Source organism: Semicossyphus pulcher, unplaced genomic scaffold, assembly GCF_022749685.1.
Source record: "Semicossyphus pulcher isolate SPU_LCO1_2020_fin unplaced genomic scaffold, fSemPul1.0.p SCAF_24, whole genome shotgun sequence".
In the NCBI taxonomy this organism is placed as follows: Eukaryota; Metazoa; Chordata; class Actinopteri; order Labriformes; family Labridae; genus Semicossyphus; species Semicossyphus pulcher.
In genome coordinates this window covers 5,586,151-5,613,665 of record NW_027211698.1, presented here as the reverse complement: position 1 = coordinate 5,613,665, position 27,515 = coordinate 5,586,151, and the positions used below count along the sequence as shown (strand labels likewise).

Sequence of the window (27,515 nt, the reverse complement as noted above, 5' to 3'; positions counted from 1 at the left end):
GCTCAAGGTATTTGCTGTCATTTTGTGAGGAGACCAAATGGCACCAGAGCTGCACGTAAACTTGATTAATTAATAACAGGACTGACATGTCATTTATGACGGCAAATTAATCATATCTGGGTTTGGAATATTGGTTGGTCACAACAAGCAATAAAACTCCATTTGGTCTGTGGGAAACAGTGATAGAGATAGTACTGAACTAAGCGATCAATCGTGACAATGATTTGCAGATTAATCAATGATGAAAATACTCGTTTTTTGCAGCCCTTCAATGGAACAAAAGTCTTTAAAAGCATTCAACCCATCCCAATCACCTGTGTGCAACATTTGAACGATATTTAATAACAATTTAATCACATACAATAGTACAGTTAATTTTTATTCACATTAAACCTAAATTTGCTGTGTTTTTAAAGTAGTCCAAGAGGGCGGGAAAGCAGCGGAACTGGCATCACAGCGAGCTGTTCGGTACGGTATGCAGAATGCGCACGAGCCCTTGACCACGAGCACTGCACTGAGGAGAGCAGCAGCGCCACGAGGGAGAAAACCACCGACTTCTACATATCACAAAGTATGGTTGTGCATTTTAGCGAGTTAGTCTTTACTTTCGGCGACATTTCTTTAACAGTTTAAAAGAATCATAATTTATGTTTTAGTAATATTTCGTGTTTTTCTACTTTAATGATGCCGAATTAAGCTAGGCTGTGCTCGCTAACGTTGGCCTGCTTCTCACATGAACAGGTGTCAAGTTAAGTACCTGGCTTTCACCTTCAAAATCCAGGTTTTATTATTTTATCAAACGCTAATTTTACTTTAAAAAAATGTATCGAATTTACCTGCGTGTTTGTAAGGTAGTGTTGCCAATTGCGGTAGTAGTCTATTGTAACATTTGGCCTAGTAGAATGTGCATTTTAGCCGGAAGTAGCGCAAAGCGGCTAATTTTACACAAGCCGCTAGCAAAGGAGTGGTTACGTTAGCTTAGCAATGATGTTAACAACAAGTACAAGTACTTTGCCTCGATAAAATCAACTTTTCATTCGGTCAAATAAGTAATATAAGTTCACATAGTCATCTGGGTGCGTAATAGTAAGGGTTTGATAATATTTTGTTGCTTCGCGCACATTTTAATTGCGACTTATGACTCAAATTAGCTTAACATTAGCTTAAATTGCAGAAGCACGAGGTCGGTGGTCTAGGTTTTACGCGGTGTGAGGCCACAACGTGCTCTGACTAAATCTTCTTAAAGATTTTCTTATTTTTAATTGGGAATAAAATGAGATTATGTTGCTTTAACAAACACGCAGCTATCTCACTTCAAATTAGATACTATTAATGATAAACGATTTGCCCTGCCCAGATCTTGAAAAATGTATGTAATTTGCTGTAACAAGTCTTCAGCAATTTCGAAAGTGGCGCAGTTCTAGGAATGTAAACTATATTTCTAAATATTCTAGGTTGAACAAAATGGACGACTGGGAAGAACAGGTAAGCTACTTTAAAGTGCCAACAGGATAATTTAGTGCAGCTTTGTTGTACCTGACATAGAGCCAGAGAGTTAACACCTGATGTGAATTCTCTACAGGGACCTACTAGCACTATTTCACCAACAAGCCACGCTCAGAATGAAGGTACGCATATATACGCAAGTATATGCAATACTTTAGAGTTTATTTTATATTAACAGATAGCCACCGGATGTTATACATACAGTTTATGTTGCTTTCAACGTCAATGAAAAGGGGAGCATAACAAGAACTTTAAGGATGATTTTCTAATAATAGTCAGGAAATACACATTCATACCAGGTTAAACCATATAAGCAAATATAGGGGGGAAAGGTGTGCTAAAAGTTTACATGCAGCCCCTGGATTGGGACACAGCTACAGACTCTGATGCACTGAAGGGCTGCACATTATTATATTTTAGGGCTTTTTACTCCTCTACTCAGCTACAGACGCAAAAGAGGTGAAGTCGAACAAGAGAAGCCAATTGCAGATAGCGCCCTCTGATGCTTAAAAAATAGTATTGCGATTCATCTCTTCATGTTATCGATTCAACTCGTCACTTATATGTATCAATTTTAACTGCATTGCAAGGTATCGTTATATCCCTACACACAGGTAAAGTTAAAGGAGAGGAAAGAAGGCAATACAGACACTGTCCATATTCATGCGTGATACTGATTCACATTTTAAGCTTTAACAGCACTTGTCCATCAATGTTTGCCATGTAACATTGATTATCCTGTCCTTATAACAGCCCCAAAAATCATTTATAAGTGTAATAAATGCACTGGCAATTAAAATGGGTTGGTAACAACTCAAGTAAAGATGATTGATTATTTGATTGAACATTTTTATAGGCTCACAAGGAAGCTCCTGGAACACAGATGGAGGTAAATATGGAGTTGATTAGTGAAGAAAGGATGATTAATGAGCGTGTTTGACCTGGGGGATATTGATAAAGTATGTTGTTCTGTTTCTTTCCAGGTTATGGAGGAAGAGGCCGAGGCAGAGGAGGAGGATTTAAAAGCTCATTCTCCTCAGGTGCGCATTCAGCTCATATTATTGAATTGGTAGAAAAATGGTTATAATCTGAGTAGCTGAAGGGTTATCAATGACGAGATTTATTCTTGTTCTGTAACAGTGCAAATTATAGCCTCATGAAGTTGGGTAGAGCTAATCGATTTGTGTGTTTTAAGGGAGCAGGTAAACATTCTTATAAAAGCTTCTGTAATGCTAAAATTTCCTTCTAACTCTAAACTACATATATTCAGTTTATGAACAAAACATTTGAGGACCCGATCTTTTGCTCTGGGGAACACTAAACCATATAGGAACACGACATTATAGAGACTAAAAAGCGAAAGATTAATAAACGCTTGATATACATTTGTAGTAGCTGCAGAAGCAATGTACTTAGGCCACGTATAGATGCATCAGAAGGCACATTAAGTGTTCACAATGTGTGGGAGTGACAGAGACTAGGATTTCTGTCACTCTTTGGCGCGAGGCTGCCCGCGTCTACGCAGTATACCGCACTTGAGGACACTTGCACTGAACTTGCAGTTAATGCCATGGGCGTCATCGACATCCAGGGTAAACCACTCTCCTAGTGGATGGGAACAAGACGTTTAAAATACAAGAGGCCCTCCGGCGACCTCTTACAGAAAAGCTTAAAGCTGCCTTTTTGGTCAAGGTGAGGGTTTCAGGGGGAAAGTAAAGGAGGCAGAGGCCGCTGAGATAGGGGAATCAATTTCTTTTTATATGAATACTTTAATGCCACCCTCAGCAAATGTTTCGTTTTTCATGGTGGCTGTGTATTCATGTTATATTGTTCTTGTGTGGCAAATACATGGGCGAGATGTGGCCCTGTGTCTGTTAATTTGTATGATATTTACATATAAAGTTTTTGTTACTAGTTGTGTTAATAACCTACAATAATTTCATAACTGCTATAATACATTTTTAATTTAATAAAGGAGGCAGAGACCGCTGGGAAAAGAAATGTACAAAAGAATTTAGCCCACATTTTAGTGACTTTATTTTTGTTTTGCAGGCGGTGACGAGAACGGGAATGGTAAGCAGCGACCGTTTACGTTTACTTATGTCAGTTACCGGTTGTTCAGTCTTTGTCCAACAAGCCCAAATTTCTTCTCCATAGATGAGGACACCTGGAACAATGCAGGCGGAGACAGAGGAGGCTTCAGAGGGAGAGGAGGGAGAGGAGGGAGAGGTGAGAAGCTCCCAACTCCACTTTGTGTTCTGCTTCAGATATCAGTCTGTGTTTCAGTTCTGATCGTAAACAGAGATAAGTCTGCAAATTATAAATAGAAAATGCACGTGTAATAGGAAAAGATCAGCCATCAGCTACAACAGACAGACATTTATCAGTTTATTAAAGGCCTTAGACATGAGGCAATACACTGCTTTTGATTAGTTAGGACGCAGTCGCACCTAAAGTCTGTTTGATCCAAATCACAGACCAAATTATTTAAGTTGCATTTTGCCTCTAGTTTGGTTTGTGTTCACACGGCAGCTTTTAGCAGAGGACCAACATTTTTGATGCACAGGGAAACTGCTCTCTGATTGGTCAGAATTTCCACGTGGTAAAACTCCCTGAAGTAAACAAAGGGGGAGAGCACACTGAACAATCATACTCAACACGATTGCAGACTTTAATGTTTTGTTGTCGGAGTTTTTGTACTTTTAACCGACATTGTTCCACAGTTCAATTCTCCTTTTAGTTTTTCTCTGAACAGTTGGAACACCTCTGTGTTCTCGTGCGTTTCCACAAGCATTTGTGAAATAGTTTGGTCGCCCATATTTCAATTTCCTCATCGCTCCCCCACGTCTGTCCTCTACTCATCTCGCTGCGTGTCTCTGCAAATGTCAGCACCCGTTAACAAACTACGATGCACAGTTTTATGGTTTGTTTCCTTTTTAAGTCTTTTTACGTTCTCACCACAATCAAACCGGACCGTGGTTCGTTTGGAAACGGACCGAGACCTGTCTTTTCTAGCGGGCCACGGTCCGGTTGTTTGTTCGGCACCAGAGTTTCATTCCGGCGTTCACACCACCTAAACAAACCTCACTGAGGCGACAAACGCTCCAGGGTTCGGTTCATTCAGACTAAACAAGGCTGGTGTGAACACGCTTGTCAAACAATGAACATCATAGGACTCATCCGGAGACGGGGTTAAATAAAGGCTCATTAAACCCTCTGAATTATGTGAAAAACGCCCTCGTTTTAGCAGATAATGCCGGGTTAGATGGTTTAACGAGGCTTTAAACTCTGTTCTGAAACTGTTTTTGTTTTATCAGGGCGCGGCAGAGGATTCGGCAGAACGGATTGTAACGAGTCCAACGGTAAAAGTTAAATGTTTGATTCAGAGACCTTTTTGAATAAGCTCAATTTGAAGACTTGACTTTGCATGAACTGATTTGTGTTTACAGGAGACGACGACGGAGTGTGTGAAAATGGTAAGCGCTCAGTTTTAATTAGTTTTACAGCCCAGTTTTAAATTAGACTCAGGAACAATTTTAACTGCTGAATGTGACTTTTTAAAAGGGTTTAGAGGAGGAAGCCGAGGAGGAAGAGGCGGCCGAGGAGGGAGAGGAGGCGGATTCAGAGGTAAGGTGTTCTTTTCATCAGACCTGTTGTTCAGAAGCTTTTTGGTGGAAAGCAGTGTTTCTATTTGCCGAGCTGTTGATTGATTAACTTGTGTGTTAAAGGTGGAGAGTCAGGAAGCAGAGGAGGCTTTGGAGGAGGTAAAAGAGAAACCATTTAACATTTTTAACAGTCATTATTGCAGTTGTTTAAATGTTGAGTGTCTTGGCGTTGCAGGCTACCGTGGAAAAGATGAGGAGATCTTTAATAAAAGTGACGACAAAGAGAACAAGGAAACAAATGAAGGTGAAAGTAAGTTAAACTGTTTGAGCCGTCCTGCAGCGTGATGGACCTTTTTCCCTTCTTTCGACCACATAAAGACTTGTTCCGACCCGCAGGACCGAGGGTGACGTATGTTCCCCCGACGCTCCCTGAAGACGAGGACTCTGTTTTTGCCCACTACGAGAAGGGCATTAACTTCGACAAGTACGATGACATCATGGTGGACGTCAGTGGAACAAACCCACCGCAGGCCATCATGGTGAGGAGGCGAAAATGTTTTATTTGAAGGAAATTGCAAGAGATTTGTGGCTTCAAAGGCATGTTAGTTTTCTAGACAGTTCAAAATAAGCAGAGATTAATGGTGATTGGTAAAACATTTCTGCTGTGTTGTGGCTGGAGAAGTCAGCCCACAAGATGCAAGATAACCCCGATGTCTTTACTCGCATTCAGCTCAAACCTCTTTATAGCAGCAGATGTGTCGTGTTAAAGCTGGTGCACGTCTGAGCTTAAACATAAACCTTTCTCCGTCAGACCTTCGAGGAGGCAGCGTTGTGCGAGTCCCTGAGCAAAAATGTCAGCAAGTCCGGCTATGTGAAGCCGACTCCTGTGCAGAAACACGGCATCCCGATCATCTCTGCCGGCAGAGACCTCATGGCCTGTGCACAGACCGGATCTGGGAAAACGGTAAGATAAGAGAAAAATCAATCGCTTCAGTTTGTAGGAGTTTTTTTTTACTTTTATACTCCCTCCTTTAGGCGGCGTTCTTGCTCCCGATTCTGCAGCAGCTGATGGCCGACGGCGTGGCAGCGAGCAAATTCAGTGAGCTGCAGGAGCCCGAGGCCATCATCGTGGCTCCGACCAGGGAGCTCATCAACCAGATTCACCTGGAGGCCAGGAAGTTTGCCTTTGGGTACGTTTAGACTTTTAAAGAATTTTAAATGATCGCTGGAGTTATATTCAAGACATTTGTACTGTAAAACACCAAAAACAAATGGCACTAAAAAGCTGTTTCCTAACCAAACAATTCTCTAAACAACTTTCAGTGTTCAAATTTCTTGAAAATGCAGTTACAAGACTGATACTAAGAAGAAGAAAGTATAAAATGAATGACTGAAAAAACACAAAACAATCGAGCTTCTTTCAATTTTTAAGAAGAATATTTGAACAACATTTTTCCTCGCTTGCTTCCAGCGTCTGACAACAAATAAAGCTGCTTCACTGGAAGCACTGGGTGTTGCAAAAATGTTGCTCATTCTCCTGTCGTTTCCTCTGTGTGTTTTAGGACGTGTGTGCGTCCAGTTGTGGTTTATGGAGGCGTCAGCACCGGACACCAAATCAGAGAGATCTGCAGGGGATGCAACGTGCTGTGTGGGACACCGGGGAGACTTTTGGACATGATCGGCAGAGGAAAGGTCGTCTGATTCTTAGTGAGTCTTTAGTTGAAGGTCTTAAAACATGAAACTAAACCTTTTATGTATTTCAGATTGGGCTGACTAAGCTGAGGTACTTGGTGCTGGATGAGGCCGACCGGATGTTGGATATGGGCTTTGAGCCCGACATGCGCCGCCTGGTGGGCTCCCCTGGAATGCCAGCGAAGGAGGACCGTCAGACTCTGATGTTCAGCGCCACCTACCCCGAGGACATCCAGAGGTCTGCCCCTTAATCAAACACAGCTTTAACTGTCCATGTAGACAAGGCGAGCCTCTCCTGTATGACTATGGAAGCTTGTTTCCACTACAGGATGGCGGCTGACTTCCTGAAGACGGACTATCTGTTCCTGGCTGTTGGAGTGGTGGGCGGAGCCTGCAGCGACGTGGAGCAGTTGTTTGTCCAGGTCACAAAGTTCTCCAAGAGGGAGCAGCTGCTCGACCTCCTGAAGGCTACAGGTATTTTTGCAGCCTGCAGATTACCTACAACACTGGAACTCTTTACTAAAAGAGCCTTTAGGTATAGAAGGAACAGTGATGTATTATTTAGTCCAAACTGAGAAAAAATGTAGGAAACGTTTGTAATGCAGAACTGAAAAATGGCTGCTGTTTGCAGGAACCGAGCGCACCATGGTGTTTGTGGAGACAAAGAGACAGGCTGATTTTATCGCCACTTACTTGTGCCAGGAGAAGGTTCCAACCACCAGCATCCATGGGTGAGTTTTGCCTCCGTGAATCTGTAAAATCCTCTGTTTAATTCAGAAAGCAATAAAATGTTTGTCTGTCAGTGACCGAGAGCAGCGGGAGCGAGAGCAGGCTCTGGCAGATTTCCGCTCCGGCAAATGTCCGGTCCTGGTGGCGACGTCTGTTGCCGCCCGCGGTCTGGATATTCCAGATGTGCAGCATGTGGTGAACTTTGACCTTCCCAACAACATTGACGAGTACGTCCACCGCATTGGGAGAACTGGCCGATGTGGGAACACTGGGAGGGCGATGTCTTTCTTTGACTCGGAAAGAGACGGCCCATTGTCTCGTTCCCTGGTCTCCATCCTGTCCAAGGTAAGAGAGCTACATGGTCAATGTGTGGTATTTTTAATGCTATTAACATGTTCTGGGGTCTAAATTGCTTATTCAAGTTCTTGTTTCCACTGACAGGCTCAGATTGTTATTCTAAGTGTGTGACAACATTACAGAAAGGATCCCTACAGAGATAGACCTTTTTGTTACAGAGGAAGATGATTTTTATAACCACAAACAGACGTTACATCGCTCTCTGCAAACACACCAGACTCCATTGACAAAAACACTAATTTGGTTGCAGCTGCTGTTTTAAGGTTGAAGCAACCTACTGGAGTAATTCTAAAGTTATTTTGTTTCGACATTTTAAACCCCAAAATCTGTAAAATAGGGCCCAGGTTTAACATAACTAGCATTTCCCTTTTAAAGCAGTCAGTTTTCTTTAATGTTAGCATGTCTACATTGATTGACAGGCCCAGCAGGAAGTTCCCTCATGGTTAGAGGAGTCTGCGTTCAGTGGCGGCGGCCCCACAGGCTTCAGCGACCAAAGGAAGACCTTTGCCTCCACAGACTCCAGGAAGGTAACTGCTTTTATTATATATTTTTAATTGTATAATGTGTTTCGGTGTCTTCACTCTGTCCTCACTATGTCCTCAGGGTCAACACGGAGGATCTTTCCAGGACAACAATGTGCAGAGCCAGCCAGCTTCTTCCGCTGCAGCTGATGATGAAGAATGGGAATAATGGGACTCTTGTAGCAGCACACCCCACACCGCACTGTTCTGAGTTACTTTTCTTTTCAGATAGACGTTCAGCTTGTTTAAGATTTATCTGTGTTTTTGTTTGACAGTTTTAACTTTGTCTGATGCTAATCAGGGAATCCAGGTGTTTTGTAGGATGTGACACCCTTATCAGTCTTCTCTGACCAGGCATGTTGTTTTAATTTTGTTTTATTTTATTTATTGATTTAAAAATGTTTAATAGGGAAAACAATGTGTCTGAAAAAATGTCAAAACTTGAGTGTCATATTCCAGCTATAATTTGTTTCCTCAAAGGATAAAGAGAACCAATAAATTACTATTTGTTCAAAGCAGAGCCTACATTGTCTGTTTTATATTAAGATGGTTCCATGTATGGGACTTAAGTGGGACCTCCATTAAAGACTATAAAGATGTTAAACTTGATTAATAATTGAAGGATAAATATAAATACAGAAACTGGCACAAGCTGCTCTAGAGACCTACATATGCAGGTGAATATTGTGAAAAAGTTCAATATTATAGACTCCTGCAAAGGTTTCCTGAGCCTTTAAAAGCTCTGTCTGGTTCAGGAGGCTACACAATCATGGGGAAGACTGCTGACTTGACAGTTATCCAGAAGACAGTCATCGACACTCTCCACAAGGAAGGTAAGCCACAAAAGGTCATTGCTAAAGAAGCTGGCTGTTCACAGAGTGCTCTATCCAAGCATATTCATAGAAAGTGTAAGGGAAAAAGTGTGGTAAGAATAGGTGCACAAGCAACAGGGATGACCGCAGCCTTGAGAGGATTGTCAAGCAAAGCAGATTCAAGAATGTGGGGGAGCTTCACAAGGAGTGGACTGAGGCTGGAGTCAGTGCATCAAGAGCCACCACACACAGACGTATTCAGGACATGGGCTACAACTGTCGCATTCCTCGTGTCAAGCCACTCCTGAACCAGGGACAACATCAGACGCGTCTTACCTGGGCTAAGGAGAAAAAGAACTGGACTGTTGCTTAGTGGTCCCCTTTCAGATGAAAGTAAGTTTTGCATTTGATTTGGAAATCAAGGTCCCAGAGTCTGGAGGAAGAGTGGAGAGGCACAGAATCCAAGTTGCTTGAAGTCCAGTGTGAAGTTTCCACAGTCAGTGATGATTTGGGGAGCAATGTCATCTGCCGGTGTTGGTCCACTGTGTTTTATCAAGACCACATTCAATGCAGCCGTCTACCAGGAAATGTTAGAGCACTTCATGCCTCCTTCTGCTGACAAGCTTTATGGAGATGTTGATTTCATTTTCCAGCAGGACTTGGCACCTGCCCACATTGCCAAAAGTACCAGTACTCCCCTGACCTGAACCCCATAGAGAATCTATGGGGTATTATCAAGAGGAAGATGAGAGACATCAGACCCAACAATGTAGACGAGCTGAAGGCCTCTATTAAAGCAGCCTGGGCTTCCATAACACCTCAGCAGTGCCACAGACTGATCGCCTTCATGCCACGCCGCATTGATGCATTAATTCATGCAAAAGGAGCCTCGACCAAGTATTGAGTTCATACATGAACATACTTTTCAGAAGGCTGACATTTCTGAATTAAAAATCCTTTTTTTAATTGGTTTTATGTAATATTCTAATTTTCTGAGATACTGAATTTTGGGTTTTCATTAGCTCTAAGCCATAATCATCAATATTAAAATAAATAAAGGCTTGAAATATTTTGTGTGTAATTAATCTATATAATATATGAGTTTCACATTTTGAATTGAATTACTGAAATTAATTAACTTTTCCACGATATTCTATTTTTTTGAGATTCCCGCCTTCGAGCTAACTGGCGTTGTCTCTATAGCAACGCTGAAAGAGGCACCATGGTTAATGTAGTAATTTGTAACGTTTGAACAAAGTAAAAGACGTAATGAGTTGATGAAGTTGAACTATTACTAATAAGTCTTAATAAGATGTGTCAAAATAATAAAACTAAACGTATCCTATGTCTTAGCTTAAATCTTAAATGTTTTACCTTTTATATAATTAAAGTTGAAGAAGTTTCCTTCCTTATGCGTAGGCATGACCCGCCCTACTTGCCCTCTGATTGGCTTGTAGTCGTTGCCTGTTTGGGATTGGTGAATTTTAGCTGTTTAGCGTTAAAGTACCAGAGTAAGCCAATTAGAGGCAGAGTAGGGCGGGTCATGCCTTCATTGCCATCTCTGATTGGTCAGCTAAATGTTTCCTGTTTCAAACTTGTGTTCCAACCGTATTATGTAGCCGTACATGGAGAAAACACTAAAAACAAACAACTCAAGCCCCCAAATTCTTCATAACATGTCAGACCTGTGACTTGAGCTGTCTTTAACCATGAAAGGAACAGCTAAAAGCAAGGTAAGACCGACAAAAGTCAAACTTCACACAGTTACTTACTTTAGCTAGCTGTTTTTAGCTACAACATCCACTGTTTTGAGTGTTGTTTGCACTCTGCTGTGAGCTATCAGTGGGTTTACTGAATCAGTCACATGAAGTCTCACATTAAAACTAGGTTATCTTAGATACATTCCAATGATATAACTTCTATATAGCTTTTAGCGACACAATGAATTGCAGGGCTGTACTAACATTTTGTGTTTACCATACAAAATGCATACTTCACTGCGTACTTGCATCAATCCACGTCACCTCTTTTAACCTTACCTGACAGTCTACAACAGGAACAAAGAAAGGCTCTCTGAACTTCATGCACATTATAAACATTATATTTGTTCCAAGAATATAAAGAATTGTTTTATTGCTAGTCCAGGAAGGTCACTAGCAGTGCATACCCTGCACAAGTTTTTATGAAGGTCTTAAAGACATTAAGGGATGTAGTATTCTTAAATAGGAGTGTGTTCATGCCACAGCACCTGTGTACAGGGGAAAGCTTGTGACTATATTGTGTTTCTGATGACTGGCAGGTGGTGACATCAGGGAGGCTGACCGGACGAGTCAAAGTGCAGCCGGCAAAGAGACGGTGAGCACACAGACCTGTATTTCATTGCCTATACTTCTTCTACACAGTCTATGTTTATCCTAGCTCTCCGCTGACTGTCCTCCAACTTTTGTTGACAGAGTTCCTCCAAATCCAGGACCAGCATCCTGCCCTGAGCCGGCCTACTCTCTGTACTCCACAGACTCTGAAGACCAGGTGATGAAGAGAGCTGAGTTAATCAGTTTGAACAGGACAATGAGGGCTTCAAACATTTGGTCTTCATTAAACAGCTGCTCTCTCCTCTCAGGTCACTTCCCTCCATAAAGGTCTGGACCGCTGTGCTGCCTTGCTCGGTGGCATCCTGCAGGCCGAGAGAGCAGGTCAGAGGAGCTCCTGAACATCTTCTCCATCAATAAAGCAGTTTGTCAATTAAACAAAAACACCAAGTAATCACTGGTTTCATCTCCTCTACTCTGACGATTGTCTGTTCCTTTTTTTACTGTACTTTATTTGTAGAAGCTTTGCCGAGCGTTCCCCGAGCACTGAAGGGTGCAGCTGCCAAATCGAGGCCGTCCACCTCACTGGGGAAGAAGACCATCAAGAAACCAGCTCCACAGACCGGTAGGGTTAAGACATTAGCTGTATATTACAAGTGGACGTTGGAGTGGATGATATTGTGATGTTTGTATCTCTATCTTCTCTTCTTCTTCACCTCCAGACCAGAGAAGATGTCCGCCAGTCCAGCATGGAGCCGGCAGCAAAACTCCAAGAAAGACTCATCAGTCTCCTGCAGCTGCACACTCAGGAGTGAAGCTGCATCCACCTCAGAGACCTCCTCACACACACAGCCCATCACTGCAGCGCCTTTTCACCTCCACTCCTCCACCAAAGACTCCGACCATCCCTCCTTCAGACCAGCTTCCTCCTCCTCAGACTGGCTGCTCGTCTACAAACTGTGAGGATGACTTAGTTCCTGTGAGGGACACGGACACACACCCCGCTAACGCACACACCTGCACTTTAAAGATGTCCGACATGCAGCTGGATCCTGCACAGGCTGATGAAGCCCCCCAGCAGGACTCAGCGAGCAATGGGGACAAAGTGAGGACGGCTCAGGATGTGCTGGGAGAACTCAGAGCTCTGATCGCCGGGCAAGGTGAGCCCAGTCTCTGTCCTGTGTCTGTTCTCTCAAGAGCTGCTGCTTTGGGCATGTGCTGTGATTTCTGTGTGTTTGTGTGTGCAGGCAGTGTAGCGGAGAGGCTGCTCACTCATCTGGAGCAGACTGTGTCCTCATCCTCTCTGATGAAGGCCGGCGGTCCAAACATCCAGCCTGAACCAGAGCTTTTATCACTGCAGAGCCAGAACGCACAGCTCAGCAGGTAAAATACACCAAACATTTGGCTACAATATAAAAACAGTGTTTGTTCATTTAATATCTTGTGATTTTGTGGTGTCTCAGGCGTGTGAGGACTCTGCAGCAGCAGCTGAAGCAGAGAGAAGAAGCAGAGAGACATCAGAACACAGAGACGCTCTGCGCCTCAGAAGGTGACACCTGTTTGATTCTGTGAACGATTCAGGTCTAAAACAGTGTGAGCATGTCGACTCTTTGTCTCTCCACAGTGATGATTCTGCAGGACGAGCTCACCGCCGCTCAGTCTCAGCTGCAGGAGCTCCAGTGTGACCTCGCAGAACTACGGAAAGCCCTGCAGGACACACAGAGCCAGCTGAGGGAGAGCGAGGCAAAGAACGCGCTCATACAGACAGGTGTGTACTCGCTGATGCTGTAACTTCTCCTCAAAGTCTGTGACGCACAGTTCTTCCACTGTACCTTAAATATACGACTGAAACTGAAGCGCTTACCTTTACCTTTGAGCTCCTGGAGGGTACTCATAACCGTCGTAAAGTTAGGTGTGGAACGCTGAACACTTGTCACCCTCAACGGCCGCCATCTTGGCAACGGACAGAAGGCTTGGGGTGCATCCCAGGTCTCTTATTGCTTCCCTCACTTGTGTCTTTTCCTTGCGTCACCCTCCTGGGGTGGGAGAGACGCGAGGAAACCATGCAGCAATTAACCGATTTTTAGTTTGATGGTGACTCCAAAAACAAAACAAATCGACAGCTATACTCTATTGTTTATTTTCTGACAAGGTATGCTTAATTTTATTGTTGTACATACTCATGTCCAACACGTTTCCCTCTAGGTTGTCACATACCAACTCTTAATACCAACGTTTTTTATAGTCTGTTTCAAGGCGCCCTTTAAAGTCTGTTTTGAGGTCTGCTTCTTCCTCTCTACACATCCGTCTGATTTGCTGCAGCGTGATATCTAATAAGGGGGGCGTGTTGGCCAGTAAAAGACTTCCGTGGAGGCTGCTCTCCTGTATCTGCGCTCCTCGATCCCCTCTTCTCAGAGCTGTATTAAGAGCTTCTGGACGATGGCGGGTCAGACAACACATCCGGTTATATGAGAGAGAATGCACCCTTGGACATGTCGTCATATTTCCATCCATCCAATATATATACCGCTTATCCTGCTCAGGGTCGTAGGAGGGCTGGAGCCTATCCCAGCTGTCATTGGGCGGGAGACTGCACAGAGTCACCAATGAAGCTAACGAGCATGTCTTTGGACTGTGGGAGGAAGCCGGAGTTCCCCGGAGGGAACCCACGCATGCACGGGGAGAACATGCAGACCCACTACGTCTGAACCGGGACTCGAAACAGGAACCTTCTAGATGTGAGGCGTTAAATCATGTTGGCGGTAACACTCCTCCCGGTTGCGATATGCCATAAATAAGAAGTTGAGTGTGCTTGGAAAACTTCTACAAAGCTGTGTAAAACCTGTAAAACATCAACTTTCTTAAATAGTATATATTAAATATGTTAATGAGTTTGAATGAATCGCAATATTCAGAATCATAACCTGGGCCTTGGTGTCACATTATGCGAATACACAGCCCTGATTGGTCGGCTAACTCCATCATACAGTATAAATGTGTTCAGCAGAGATGCTGAGCGTCTGTTTGTGTGTGTTCGTGCAGACTTGGACGCCACGAGAAGCAGGCTGCAGGTCAGCGAGCGAGAGAAGGCGGAGTTGTCCTCACTTGCACAGAAAAGACTGGAGGAGATACAGAACCTGAACAGGTGTGTGTGTGTGTGTGTGTCTGATGATTTTTAGAGAATAGGTGCTAAAGAAAAAGAACTGTAGCTGCTGAAAGCTCTTTGGCCACATGATCGCCCTCTACAGACGAAATCAGAGCGTGTCTTCTCCGTCTGTTTCAGGGTCCTTCAGAGTCGGGATTCCTCACATTGTCCTGCAGCTGTTGACCAAAACCAGCTCAGAAAGGATCCAGCAGCGCCCCCTACAGACCGCGTCACACAGTACCTGATGTCTCTGGGTCACCTGGAGCACACGCACACTGAGCAGGTGTGTGTGGCTGCAGAGAGAGAAGGAGACACATCCTCACATCCCGACGTCAGCGCTGCAGACGCCTCGCTCCGGTCCTGTGTGGGACGCTTAGAGAAGCACCGCAGGCAGCTGTTTAACTCCGCCCTGTCTCAGTGTGACAGAGTGTCCCTGGGCTCTGATTGGAGCGCGAGGTCCGGGTCGACCTTTGACACCAGAGACGAGGCTGCGTTCAGGGACGGTCTGGCGGCTCTGGATGCGAGCATCGCCAGTCTGCAGAAGACGATACAGCTCGACCTGAGGAGGTGATCCAAGATGCATAGAAGACTCTTTTGCCCTTTTCGTTGACTTAAAATTATATTTCAGATTTATAAATAAAGATTTTTTAAAATTTTGTTCTTGCTTTTGATTGCAACACGAGACAGGCAGCAGACAGGTTTGTTCCAGCTCTTCCTGGATCGTTTTTAAAGCCTATTTCTGAAGATTTCATCGTTACTCAGAGCTTCACTGAGAACATTCAACTGATTTTAAAATGCCAAATTTGATGGAAATCATTCTCGAGTCTGTCGGCCAAACACCGGGCTCATTATGAAGTGGTTTGTACAAAAATAAGGCAGCGAAACTTTCTAGAAATTCTTTTATTCTTGGAAACAAAATGTTAGTTGGTGTGAAAAACATATCGTCTGACTGCCCTGGTGACTCTAAATCGCCCATAGGTGTGAGTGTAAGCGTGAAAGGTTGTCTGTCTCTAAAGGTGTGTCCCCATTTAGAAGCTGCATCCTTCAGAGGACGTATTTGAAGGCTGATTGGCACGTCGAAGGCTGTCGCATTTTGAGGCTTCCTTCAGATGCAGCCAACAAATGCGTCCCGGGCCGCGAAGGATCCAACGGGAGCGTCCTTCTCGGCCCAATGCTGTCTGCCTGTTGCTAGGCGACAGGAGCGGTGCTTTGTGTGGCAAGAGTAAGGGCGGGAACAGCTGGTGACACTAACAGGAAATCCTCCGTAGACCAGACCGGCTCATTTCAGTTCGGTTGTTGGCACAGAAATAAGTGAATAAAATACAGAAATTGATCACTAGGTGTGATGTTATTGTATTAGTAATAGGGTAGTGTAATAATTATCATAAACATTATTTATAGTATAAGCTTTAAGCTAATGATAATTAATCAAAATGTTATATAGCAATGAGGGGCGAGGCTGGACCGGGGCATCGGAGAGGCGAGCAGGAGACCCCCGGCCCCTCGGGACACAACCTGAAGCCCCGACAGGAGAAAGGCAGGACAGGTCAGCGAAGGCCCCCCCACACCCAAACACACCCTTTATATATATATATATATATATATATGTATATATATATATATATATATGTATATATATATATATATATATTTCCTATTTTTTTCTGCGAGCCGTCCTGTACATGGGGCCGCAGACCCTTGGTGAGGGGGTCGGTCCAGTGAGGGGGCACATGTTTGTTTGTTTTGTTTGTTTTTTTTGTCTCCCTTTTTTCCAATCTTATTTTGAGCCGTACTGTACACGGGTCCTTAACCAGGCCCAGAGGTGAATACTGGCCCGCTACAGAGACAGCCCAGATCTCATGGCCCGTCCTGTACACAGACCACTCCCAGACCCTTTGGGAGGGAGTCCGTCCAGTGAGGGAGCACATGCCATTTTTATTTATTATTATTGTTTTTCTTTTAATTTATTTACCCCCCCTATTCAAAAGTGTTGGTGCAGAGGTAGGCCCCGCCAATCCTACTCTTGTGTGTAAATGTTTGTTGTTTTAACCTTTGTAGCCTCTAACTCTTCAAGCTTGAGTTTGAGACACAAAATGCGACTCAAATTCTTCTTTTAGCTCCTTTGAGTTTTGTCCGAATCTGTTCTTTTTTTACTCCTTTATTTACTCCATCATCAAATCTGGTGCACAACCTTTTGTGTTTATAAAACTGCATGCATTTTTTCAGCTTGCCCTCAAAGTTTGCTCAGATGTTTGGGCAGATATATCAAAAAGTTCTCCTCATTGAGTTCATGCTTGGCGGGTATATCGCTAAGGACAAAAGGGAGTGTAGTACTGAGGGGGAAGTTGATAGTATGAGTGGTTTGTGTGTTAGCAGAACTCCTGGGTGCCGAGTGATTGCACACGCTCAAAACAGGCATTTTACTAATAGAAGCGACGTCCCAACATAACATATAAACAGATAAAAAAAAGACTCAGCACTTCGTAGCATTTTTATAAAACTGCAAAACATGTTTTAATAGGAAAAGATACAAAAACCACAACAGGTATAAAAACAGTCGTCGTCAGCAGCAGCGCGGTGGTTGTTTTTGGCACACGGTGACGTCCTCGCGCGGCTGATTACAAAAAGAGGCCGCACGTCTGACTCTGCACCACACTGTTTATAAAGGTCACAATAATCCCCCTAAAAAAACGACTTAATGAAATGACAGTACAGCCCTGGATAGAAACATTCACCTGCTCTAAAACATAAATAACAGATTTCAAAATAAAAGTCAGTTAAATGTTCCCTTTGGTAGATCGAGGCTAACGAGGTGTTTTCAGCTCCTCTCTGTAACTACTGTACACACACACACACAAACAATGTAAAGTACACCCACAGCCTGACAGCCCTTTATCGTGCAAGAAAATGATGGCACTGTGAAATCCATCACATCCAAAGTCTGAGTCACAAATCTGAGCTTTTGTTTGACATCCAAAATAGTGCAGCTTCTACGGCAGAGGATTAGGGACAAATCTAAAAATATATATTTGTTTTCTCAGATTAAAGTCGGCTCATAATTTTAATGGAGGGAAATATAAAAGGCTTGTTTACAAAGTGAGGCCTCTCTATCGCCCCCTGCTGGCTGGCTGCAGTATCAGTGAGTACGAGGAGAGGAGGTGCGTCGTCCATCTTTATAAACTGATTCTACGTTAATTGATTGTTGCTAATTTAAGTTGTTTGGGGACGTATTACTTTCTCTCTTAATGAAGCTCGGTTCCATCTTCTAATAAAGATTGTGGATTTAGTTTCAGGAGTATCAAACCGTGTTAAACGCGTCCCTGATGTTTGTGTTTGTGGCAGCATATGTGTGTCTGGATTTCTGTCCTTTAAAGCAGGTTAAGAGAAGCTTATCAAACATGAATCCCTGCGTCTGTAAAGGTTAACTCTCCCTCTCTATGACCCGTGGTAGAGGTGGATGCTGCTGGCCACCGCCTGCTTGTATCTCTGCTCCGCCTTGACGCTGCTGCTGTGGTCCAGCCGGCTGCTGTCGCTCAGCTCCTCCGCCGTGTCCCCGAAGCCGTGGTAGTGTCCGTAATGCAGGTCCCCGCACTCCATCCCAAGAGGCCCCCACCAGGCCGGGCGGTGGGGCACGCAGCTGCTGGGACTGCTGGTGAGGTGAAGGGAGCCGCACATGTCGGAGAAAGAGTGACGAGCGGGCGGGGGATTGGCTGGAGGAGGGGACGGAGAGGCGGGGCTTCCTGCTGGATCAGAGTCCTGCTGGTTGGTGTAAGGCAGCGTGTGGTGATGGCCGTTGGTGATAGCTTTGGTGTTGTCATCTTTTTGTTCAGACACAAATGTCAATTAGATAGATCAATAGACAGAAACATTTTACTATTATTAGGTTAAAATCAAACACCTACCTGAGTCCATCTCCTCTGCAGACTCCGTGTTCATGCTCTCCAGCTCATCACCTCCTCCATTCTGCATCTGCACCAACACGTCTGCAGCAAAAGAGAGAGAATGGTGACAATGACATACGCATGAAGCTAACTCTGCCAAACAGGAAGTGACTGGATAAAAAAACAACAGATGTTTGTGAGCCAGTGAGCCGAAGGATAAGAGTAATATTCCGAGAAAAAACGTCCCAGATTTAAGTCGTAAATTTGCCAGAACAAAATTAGCAAATTTATGCGCCTGAATCCTCTCTGGACGCCCACCCGAGCGCATAATGCACTTAGTACATCGTCAGCCACAACCTCGGGGTGGTTGTTTGTTGTCTAAGCCTCCATCCAAACAACAACACGACTGAAACGACTGATTAAAAGTAGTTTTGTTTCAGTATCCGCTGTGAGGTCGTAGGGTAACTGTCCTGTGTGGTGGTAACCCCTGGGGCAAACGGGGGGGAGGGTCGCTCAGTCTTTCTCCTCTATGAAGTCTGCTTCTTGTGTGCAGAGAAAACAGGCTGAATCTGCTCCGAGCTCCGTGCCATGCACGCCTGTGTGAGCAGCAGAGCCAACAGGGCAGAGAAGAGACACAGGTGAATCAGAGGGAGGGGGCCGGGAACACCAACATACTTTTAAGGGGGGTCGCAGCTCAGAAAGGTTCCTATAGTTTTTCTGCCTTTTTAAAGTTTTCTCTCGGAATATTTCTCTTCTCCTGTGGCTCTGTTTTTTTTTTTACAATAGCCCAAATACGCCGTCGTAGTACTTCTTCATGTGTTATAAAATATTGCAACCCCTTTAACTGTCAGCAGAAATAGCTTTGGTGTTTGTTAGAGTGTTCTGTCAGAAAGAGTGCACTTTCTTTCTCTTGTCTCTTCATGTCTCATTCTGCAAATTAAAAAAGTATTGTCCTTTGTTATATTGTTATATATCATCATTATTATTGCACACAAAGAAGAACCTGATGTCTTACTGTCAGCTCTCCTCGCTTTCTTCATGTGTCCCGTGTCTGCAGCGGTCAGCAGCCTCTTCCTGCTGAGCACCTCCTGACCACACGGGGCGCTGTTTCCATTCTGCTCTCCGTTCACGTGGACTCCACTGAGCTGCTGCAGGTGCTTCTGGGTTTTGGAGAGGAGGAGGAAACCTTCGTGGAAGCCGTGAGTGAGGGCGAGGTCTGCTGCCGTCTGTCCGCTGGCGTTCCTGAAACTGAAGAAGAAGAAAAGGTGAGGAATCTACTTCCTGTGTGACATCACTGACTGACTGAAAGATGAGGTTAAAAAGGTTTGCTTTCCAACACATCTTATGTTCTTCAATCACCACCCTTTAAACATGGAACATCACAACACTGCAGGCCTGCGACAAACTCTGTTTTAACGACCTTAAATGTCCGTCGTGATATTTACTTTAATTTTCTTTAAAGCACAGACTTTCTCCGCAGCTCCTTTCACTACAGAACAAAAGCCCTCCAGCTACAATGACTCCTTTGGGCGTTTCCATGACGCTCAAGGTTTGTTTGAACAGTATCTAAAAACAGTTAGCTGCAGCTAAGCACGCAGGTCTAGACATGACAATTATCATCAGCGAAACCAATTACTGCAGGAGATACCTCAGACTGTAGAAACTAAATGTAGTCTAATTATAAAGAAGACACTGTAACATACTGTACGTAAGGACCCAACTAGCTGTGTCAAATTAAAAGTAACAGGTACTGCAAGTTCCTACACCCTCTTCATTGTTCCTGACTGTAAAACACCCCGAGGCTGAAAAGTTCCACTTTAATGTTTACATATTTTGGCGTCTAAATGACTACAAAGGCACAAAACGTTTTGGTATCTGTCCAGTAGATTTGACAGCAGAGAAAACAGGCCGCAACCTAATCCTTGAGTGCACAAGCACCTGATTAAAGTATATCCACTAAAAATGCTTGTACTTGTGTCTGACAGGCTCAGTTTGTTATTCCAAGTGTCTGACAACATTATAGAAATGATCCCTACAGAGATAGACCTTTTTGTTACAGAGGAAGATGATTTTTGAAGCCAAAAACAGCTTCTAACCAAACTCCATTCACAAAAACAGTCATTTTACCTCAGAGGACATAGGACTTGTTTATCTACCGCTCCCACGATCACTCACACTCACTTATTTGAGTTGTTGTGTGCTACACAAATATTGTGTTGGATCAGAACTAACTGTTTCAAACACCAAAGTCACACAATAACATCAAAAACGCTGTCCGATTAAGATCTCTGTAGACAAGCAACTTCTACGCTCTGTGAGCTTAAATTTGTGTTTTTGTCAATGAAGTCTGGTGGCTTTGAAGAGAGCGATGTAACATCTGTTTCAGGTTTAAAAAAAGGATATTACCTTAACAAAAAAGCTGTATCTCTGTAATAATACTTGAGCTGCTTGGGAAATGTACAGCTGCTGCTGTGCGTCACACGCACATAGATCAGGCAGCAGGATACTCACTGTGGTTTAGCACCTGCTATCAGCAGGACCTGGATACATTCCAAGCTGCCAGACCGGGCCGCCTTGTGGACGGGTGTCTCACCTACAAAATCCTGTAGACACAATGTAATAAACATCTATGCCTCAATATTTTTAAATAAAAATCAGAGGTATGCTTTTTGTAAAGGTATTATTACATGAAAAATCCACGTCCTTTCTAGATGTGACACAATTTACTTGTAACTGTATAATGTATAAATCTGTTTGCTGTTGGAAGGTGTTGGAGGACTGACCTGCCTGTTGACGTCAGCTCCAGCTTGAGTCAGCCACACCACACACTGAGGATGTCCTCCAAACGCTGCAGTGTGTGTAGGAGTCTGGTTGAAGCGGCTGGTCACCGTGTTCACCTCACAGCCCATCTGCACCAGGCGCACCACGCACTCCAGCTGTGGGGTACAATAATAGGACTATTGAATGAAGTGAATCAGCACACAGCGGGGGGCTCATGTCAATGAACTGCTGAAGATTACAGACAGGAGCCTCCTGGTGTGCACTAATTGACTTTTATTGTAGGAAATCTCCCTCATTTGAATATCAATTGGACTCTGTTACACAGTTTAGTAAGGTCATTTTTAGGTGAAAGCTGTACGAAAGAAAACAAGTTAGGCCAACATAAGTGGAACCCTAAAGGAACAGTATCACATCATAAAATGATACTAAAGATTTCCTGTCTTCTATGTTATTAATATAGCAATTACATTATATTTACAGATAATGTAATTAATAAGGTTATACTCGTGGATGAGTTTTAATATCAGCTCCTTCATTTTGTTAGGAAAGACATGTTTATTTTTTAATATTTTGGTGGAAACACCAAAATGTGTTTATTCAAAGTGTCCTTTGGATCTTCAAACTTCATTTGGTAATTGAATTTAACTTGAAGTACATGGACTTTTAAATAAATCTAGCCTAAATATGCCTATAATAAGTATCCTAATTTATTTTAGCAACAGACAAAATGTGTCTAATCATTATTTAGCCAATTTATTTACGTAATTACCATCTCATAATGCATGTTAATAGGCAAATTTATTTTCAAGCATTCTTGAATTTAAGAAGTCTGTAACACTTTGCTGCAAACCTTTCAGTATTATGGCTGATTAAATGACCCTCTTTTGTCTGTGAAGCATGTTTGAATTGTTATAAACTAAATATTTTCACATGTTGTATTGTCCTTATGTTATAATCAAAAAACGTATTATGCATAAAATATCTTTCAATTCAAAAATATTAAATACAAAAGACGTATTTCCGGGTTTTTCTGGGGCTATTTTGGCGCCTGAACAGCCATTGGCTCTGCGGGAACCAATAAAAACGCCGAAATCGGCAACTTTATTTATTTATAATTTTTTTCACCTGACACAACTTTATTGTACAGTGACAGACAGACATAACTGTATCAGAGCAGCTATATTAGTCAAAAGAGAAAAAACGGCGGGTAGACTTTAATAACACAACATTTCCATTAAATATAAACCTTTTGAGATGTATATCTACTTTCCATCGCCATATTATGTCTAAAAGTATTTAGGAGAACATTTTGCGAAGCTGTGATTCCTGTCAAGTACAGTTAAATTAAGTACGTTGTAGTTACTGTAAGTTATGCAGGGCGTTTGTATTTCAAAATAAGAGTTTTCCTCTTAAAGACTGTCTTTCTATGCAGCTAAATCTCTTAATCTTACTCGTAGTTTACCTAATCCCTACCTGTCCATAGTGAGCAGCCCAGTGTAAGGGGGTCCATCCGTAGTTGGAGTCCTCAGCAGTCAGATGAGCCCGGTTTGAAAGGTGCTGTAAGAGTGAGACCAAAGCTCCAACATCTCCATCCCGGCAGGCGCGGTGGACGGGAAACTTGCTGCTAAACACCTCATCACTGGAGAAGTCCGGTTCTAGTCCCAGAGACATGAGTAAACTATGACAGGAACGGTTCTCTCCTGGTCTCTCCAGTGTTCCCGGTCTCAGAGACTAGACTGAAAACGGTTTAAACACAAAGGAAGAGGAGATAAGCTGCTCTGCCGGGCTGGAGGATCACAAAACCCGGACTGGATTATGGAAGCGGGGTGCTTGAGACTGAGAGCATAGCTGGGCATTTAATTTGTTTTAGAAGGTTTTCGCTGAAGACACAACCGGTCCGCCATTTTTGCTTTTTAAATTGGAGGAGAATTTTTCAAAATAATAGTCAAAAGTAAGGAAAATGACTCACCAAAAGTTATCTTTGAAAATAATCCAAACATAATTGTTTCCTGCGCTCATTTAGTGTGTTATAAATCTGTTTGACGAATATATAGGTAACGTAACTCGTTAATTTAAAGTTAATTTAACAATTTATTGATGCTAACAATCCTACAGGATAAGTGGAATCAACAGTAAAAGAAGACGACAACTAACACGACGACCACAAGATGGCGACGTTTTTAGGCGGGAAATCTCTGGCTCCGGGAGCAAAGGTAAAGGCAATAAAACAGGTACCCATAGTCATAAAGAAAGGCATATTCATTTTGTTGTTAGCCTATACTTACAAGGCTATCTTCATGAGTTATTTCTAAAGCAAAATATTACTTGGGCTGCAGATTTTCAGATGTTTTGACGAATCCAGTGCAACACAATACTGCTAGTTTTAACCAGCGTTCTAGGATGTTGACCTCCATTTAGTAACGTATAGGGGTTAAAAGCCCTCTTGAAATGGCCACAACTAATTCTATGACAGTGCAGCAAGAGTGAAAACATATGTCCAATATTAGCAAATAGCTCCATTGCAAAATAGTGGAATAATCCAGTCCAACAAACAGCTGAAAACCAGAAGGAGTACTGTTTTGTACAAAAAATTCGAGGCCTTGCAGACTTTTTTCTCGTAAAAACACAAAAGTTTACATTCATGTTTCTCATTAAAAGACTGGTACTTTTTCTTTTAGGGTGGTTTTGTCCGAGTGAGGAAAAGAGATTTAGACAAGTTGACCACAGAAGTGATGCAGCTGAGGGAGTTCCTTCCCAGAGTCCTGAACGGGGACCTGATTGAGATGCTGCACAAAGCTCGAGCAGCTAACACAAGTATGCTTCCAATAATCTTATCCCTGAGGCAGAAGATACTTTAATAAGGTGGATTTTTGTGCCTTTTATGGGCGGCTTTAAAGACATTTGAGGTTACATGCTCAGTAAGAAGGTAACCCATTTTGTAAACCAAAAGGCTGACAAGCTCTGTGATGGCAGGTATGGTTTAGCATCCAAAATGTTCAGGGTTACAGTTTATTTACAACAAAACAGATATCACATGACCCTTAAACCCTTAATGTGTGTGTTCAGTGAAGGAGAACTTTACACAGGAACAGGAGCAGCTGCGACAGGAGTGTCTGCACCTTCAGTCCCGACTGGACGCAGTGCAGACTGAATGTCAGAAAGAGAGAGAGGTGAGAGAGACACAATCTTAGATATAAAGAAAGTTACTCAGTGGCTTCATTGTGTTTTTTGACTTTACCTACTTTACTGCATCTTTCATATCCTGACACTAGTTTCTTGTGATCCCTTTGTGTGCATATGTGTGTGTTCAGGAGAAGCTGCTGTTGCGTGAGCAGCTGTGGCAGAGCGGAGCGGAGCTGCAGCAGCAGGCGGACTTCTGCTCCGGTCTGGGATCTGCAGCCTGCGGTCTGCTGTGGAGCTGCTCCTCCAGCGAGCACACGGTCACAGCCTGGCTGGCTGATGTGAGTCGACTCAAGTTTAATATCTGGCATCTGATTGGTGGAGTTGTATCATCTATTGTGTGTGTGTGTGTGTGTGTTAGGGGAAGCTGCAGTCATTCCTGATCGTTGCTGCTCAGACTCTGGAGAGCTTCGTCAGGTCTCTGGATGAGGAGGTGAAAATGGAGGACCACAACTCCCAGGAGCACCAGTTTGTGTTAGCTGTGGCTGGAACCATCACTAGTGAGTTCAATGCTTCTGTTGAGCAACACATTTGGTGTACTCACTCGCAGTGTAAGGTTTATAATCGGCCTAAATGCAACACAACCTTTCGAGACGTTCTAAAATCATCTGCCGAATCTTGTTTCCTGTCAATCAGACATAGCAGCAGTAACAAGTGGGCGGGACTTCCTGTCCAGCTCTGCTCACGTCCTGTTGGACACCCTGATGAAGCTTCTGGAGCTGATGAAGCCCGGAGTCTTTCCTAAACTGAAAGTGTACGAGGAGCTGTGGTAGAATACACAACACAAAACAGAGATGATCTGAATTAATCATTTGCTTTGGTTTGATACATTTTTAGATCTATTATGAGGGTAAGGGTGGGTGAGATATGTTGGTGTCTAAATGCGGGCAGCAGGTGTCAGTGCCGTTCTTCTTCTCTAATAAATCTGTTGTTTTCCTGCAGGTTGATGCTGATGGCTCTGTATAACGTCAGCATCAGTGTTAAAGGACTGAAGTACATCAGCGAGAACCCGGGACTCCTGCCTCTCATCTGGACCCTGCTGGACGGTGAGGAGTCTCATTCAGAACACAACTTCCAGCCTCCCTCAAATTATTGTTACACAGTTTTGTACCACATAATGAGCCTTCAGTGTGTTTCAGATGTTCGCCAAAGGTGGACGTTATAAAGGGGAAGCTAGTTAATGCAGTGTGCAGATGTTCATATGCGCTTGTAAATTATTATTTATGTCATGGCAGTTAAGGGAAGTCATTAAGTTCTGCAGCTGCTCTTTTACTGCGACAGAAAACGTACAGAACAAAAACAAAGTCTCGTCTCTTTTGTACGTTTTTTGTGGGTGTTCTTTAAATAGGACAAAATGTGATCACTTTATGATACATGTACAGCAACAAACACTTCTATATTTTACAAACTGGAGGACTGAAAAGATTATTTAATGTTTTACTTCTGATTCAGATTCTTATCTAAAATGACTTTTAATCCGATGTATTTTGCTTCCTTGCAGTGGTAATGATTCACTACAGTCGGTAACTTCTCTGTGCATGTCTTAAAAGTATGACGCCGTATTAGGAGCCAGAGGAGAAGAGAAATATTCCCAAAAAAAGCTTGAAAATTCTGGGATTTAAGTTGTAAATTTGCCTGAATAAAATGACAAATTTGTTAGAAAATGCTCTTCATAAAATAGTCGAATAGTTCCCAGTGAATACCGAGCATCGCTTGGAATGCCCATCCCTAGTAATTAAAGCCAAATTGATTTAAAGTAGTTTTGTATGTTTTTGTCTGTAATGCAGGTTTGTTTCCTTTCAGCGTCCGTCATGAGGTCGTAGGGTAACTCTCATGTGTGGTGGTAACCCCTGGGGCAAACGGGGAGCATAGAAACGTGTGTTTCTGCAGCAGAGGGTCGCTCAGTCTTTCTCCTCTGTGAAGTCTGCTTCTTGTGTGCAGAGGAAACAGGCTAAACATGCTCCGAGCTCCTCTGCACGCCTGTGTGAGCAGCAGAGCCAATTTGCCATTTTTTCTGGCAAATTTACAACTTTAATCTCAGAATTTTCAAGTTTTTTCTCTGCATATTTCTCTTCTCCTCCAGCTCTGTTTTTGTTTGTTTCTTTGTTTTTACAATGGCCTTAATACGCTGTATAATAGGGCTTAATTGGGAGCTCATTACAGATCTGAGAAAGTCCATTATAGATTTCCTTTAAAAAAACACTAAAAACAACAACAAAAGCAGTCAAATTGGACCATCTCCACTTCCTCTAAGCGGATAGTTTAAGGTCATTTTAAACCACTTTCTACTTTAGTAAAAGCAGGTTTGACTATTTCTTTGCTGTCCTCAAGCTTACACAACTCTACAATAGTAAAAGGGACTTCCTGGAGTCACCCCTAAACCTAAATCTTAGAGGCGACTCTTAAAGCCCTGAAAAAAAAAATCCTCGTCCAGGTATCTGACCTCTGTTTGTCTAACAGATGGAGACTGGGAGGTGTGTCTCCACTCCCTGCGTCTCCTGCAGTCGGTGTTGTTGGAGGAGGAGGTGCTGCTCCTGCTGGGCTCCTCTCTGCTGGATCCGGACCTCCAGGCCCGCATTGGCCGGCTTACCTCGAGCGTGCAGCCCAGCCTGCGACTCGCCGCCCAGCAGACCCTGGAGGACCTGCAGGCTCTGCAACAGGTACCACAGTCACAATGCAGCCCCTCAAAGACATGAGTGTAGAGAGAGTGTGAAAGTAGGAGTGCTTGTGTGTTTTCAGGGTCGGGGATGTAAACAGAGCGGCCTCTAAAGTGGACTCTTTGCCCTGTGTTTACTGCCTTTAATGTGCAGTAGACCTGTTGGTGTTCGTGCTGTGTTTCGCACCTAAGTTATCGGCAAAGTTATATCAAAGAAAACTTTTTTTACATGCACTGTTCACAGATTTGTTCCTCTAATTGTTCCAACTTCATGTGACTCTAATTTTGGTCTATAAAAGACACATTAAAGGTGATGTTTGCTCACCTTCAGAAAACTGTAT

General features: G+C 43.3%; 4 protein-coding genes across 4 annotated transcripts; 3 read left to right on the top strand and 1 right to left on the bottom strand.

Annotated features, from left to right (window-relative positions):
- Positions 1-1,464: 1,464 nt before the first annotated feature.
- On the top strand, positions 1,465-8,579 carry ddx4 (DEAD (Asp-Glu-Ala-Asp) box polypeptide 4). Its single transcript, XM_069675190.1, has 20 exons — positions 1,465-1,485; positions 1,583-1,628; positions 2,490-2,546; positions 3,559-3,579; positions 3,664-3,735; positions 4,824-4,868; positions 4,956-4,982; positions 5,071-5,133; positions 5,235-5,270; positions 5,347-5,421; positions 5,508-5,650; positions 5,923-6,075; positions 6,147-6,301; positions 6,674-6,803; positions 6,875-7,041; positions 7,132-7,277; positions 7,435-7,534; positions 7,607-7,877; positions 8,309-8,416; positions 8,493-8,579. The coding sequence occupies exons 1-20, from the start codon at positions 1,465-1,467 to the stop codon at positions 8,577-8,579; spliced, it is 1,923 nt and encodes a 640-aa protein (XP_069531291.1).
- Positions 8,580-10,846: 2,267 nt separating this feature from the next.
- Positions 10,847-15,260, top strand: ccdc14 (coiled-coil domain containing 14). Its single transcript, XM_069675683.1, has 11 exons — positions 10,847-10,955; positions 11,522-11,577; positions 11,676-11,751; positions 11,843-11,915; positions 12,052-12,156; positions 12,254-12,691; positions 12,779-12,914; positions 12,995-13,080; positions 13,156-13,299; positions 14,574-14,676; positions 14,815-15,260. Exons 1-11 carry the CDS (start codon positions 10,932-10,934, stop codon positions 15,245-15,247), a joined length of 1,674 nt encoding a protein of 557 aa, XP_069531784.1. The 5' UTR covers positions 10,847-10,931; the 3' UTR covers positions 15,248-15,260.
- Positions 15,261-17,230: 1,970 nt separating this feature from the next.
- ankrd10a (ankyrin repeat domain 10a) lies at positions 17,231-23,043 on the bottom strand. Its single transcript, XM_069675538.1, has 6 exons — positions 22,812-23,043; positions 21,341-21,493; positions 21,069-21,160; positions 19,573-19,805; positions 18,579-18,659; positions 17,231-18,494 (listed from the first exon to the last, which is right to left on the bottom strand). The coding sequence occupies exons 1-6, from the start codon at positions 23,007-23,009 to the stop codon at positions 18,112-18,114; spliced, it is 1,140 nt and encodes a 379-aa protein (XP_069531639.1). The 5' UTR covers positions 23,010-23,043; the 3' UTR covers positions 17,231-18,111.
- Positions 23,044-23,506: 463 nt separating this feature from the next.
- On the top strand, positions 23,507-27,214 carry hsf2bp (heat shock transcription factor 2 binding protein). The gene is made up of 8 exons (XM_069675682.1): positions 23,507-23,551; positions 24,017-24,152; positions 24,405-24,508; positions 24,650-24,799; positions 24,880-25,018; positions 25,155-25,272; positions 25,461-25,564; positions 26,979-27,214. The coding sequence occupies exons 1-8, from the start codon at positions 23,507-23,509 to the stop codon at positions 27,212-27,214; spliced, it is 1,032 nt and encodes a 343-aa protein (XP_069531783.1).
- The last annotated feature ends 301 nt before the right edge of the window (positions 27,215-27,515 follow it).

What these genes read in the sequence shown, in the direction of transcription:
- hsf2bp (XM_069675682.1), top strand. Translation starts at nt 23,507, where the DNA reads ATGGCGACGTTTTTAGGCGGGAAATCTCTGGCTCCGGGAGCAAAG. An exon ending in CTCTGGCTCCGGGAGCAAAG is followed by an intron (nt 23,552 to 24,016) that starts GTAAAGGCAATA and finishes TTTTTCTTTTAG; the next exon opens with GGTGGTTTTGTCCGAGTGAG. An exon ending in CATCTGGACCCTGCTGGACG is followed by an intron (nt 25,565 to 26,978) that starts GTGAGGAGTCTC and finishes TTTGTCTAACAG; the next exon opens with ATGGAGACTGGGAGGTGTGT.
- ccdc14 (XM_069675683.1), top strand. Translation starts at nt 10,932, where the DNA reads ATGAAAGGAACAGCTAAAAGCAAG. An exon ending in CAGAACGCACAGCTCAGCAG is followed by an intron (nt 12,915 to 12,994) that starts GTAAAATACACC and finishes GTGGTGTCTCAG; the next exon opens with GCGTGTGAGGACTCTGCAGC. An exon ending in GAACGCGCTCATACAGACAG is followed by an intron (nt 13,300 to 14,573) that starts GTGTGTACTCGC and finishes GTGTTCGTGCAG; the next exon opens with ACTTGGACGCCACGAGAAGC.
- ankrd10a (XM_069675538.1), bottom strand. Translation starts at nt 23,009, where the DNA reads ATGTCTCTGGGACTAGAACCGGACTTCTCCAGTGATGAGGTGTTTAGC. An exon ending in GAGCTGACGTCAACAGGCAG is followed by an intron (nt 21,161 to 21,340) that starts GTCAGTCCTCCA and finishes TTGTGTCTACAG; the next exon opens with GATTTTGTAGGTGAGACACC. An exon ending in GAAAGCGAGGAGAGCTGACA is followed by an intron (nt 18,660 to 19,572) that starts GTAAGACATCAG and finishes CTTTTGCTGCAG; the next exon opens with ACGTGTTGGTGCAGATGCAG.
- ddx4 (XM_069675190.1), top strand. Translation starts at nt 1,465, where the DNA reads ATGGACGACTGGGAAGAACAG. An exon ending in AAGCCACGCTCAGAATGAAG is followed by an intron (nt 1,629 to 2,489) that starts GTACGCATATAT and finishes GTTTCTTTCCAG; the next exon opens with GTTATGGAGGAAGAGGCCGA. An exon ending in GGAAACAAATGAAGGTGAAA is followed by an intron (nt 5,422 to 5,507) that starts GTAAGTTAAACT and finishes TCCGACCCGCAG; the next exon opens with GACCGAGGGTGACGTATGTT.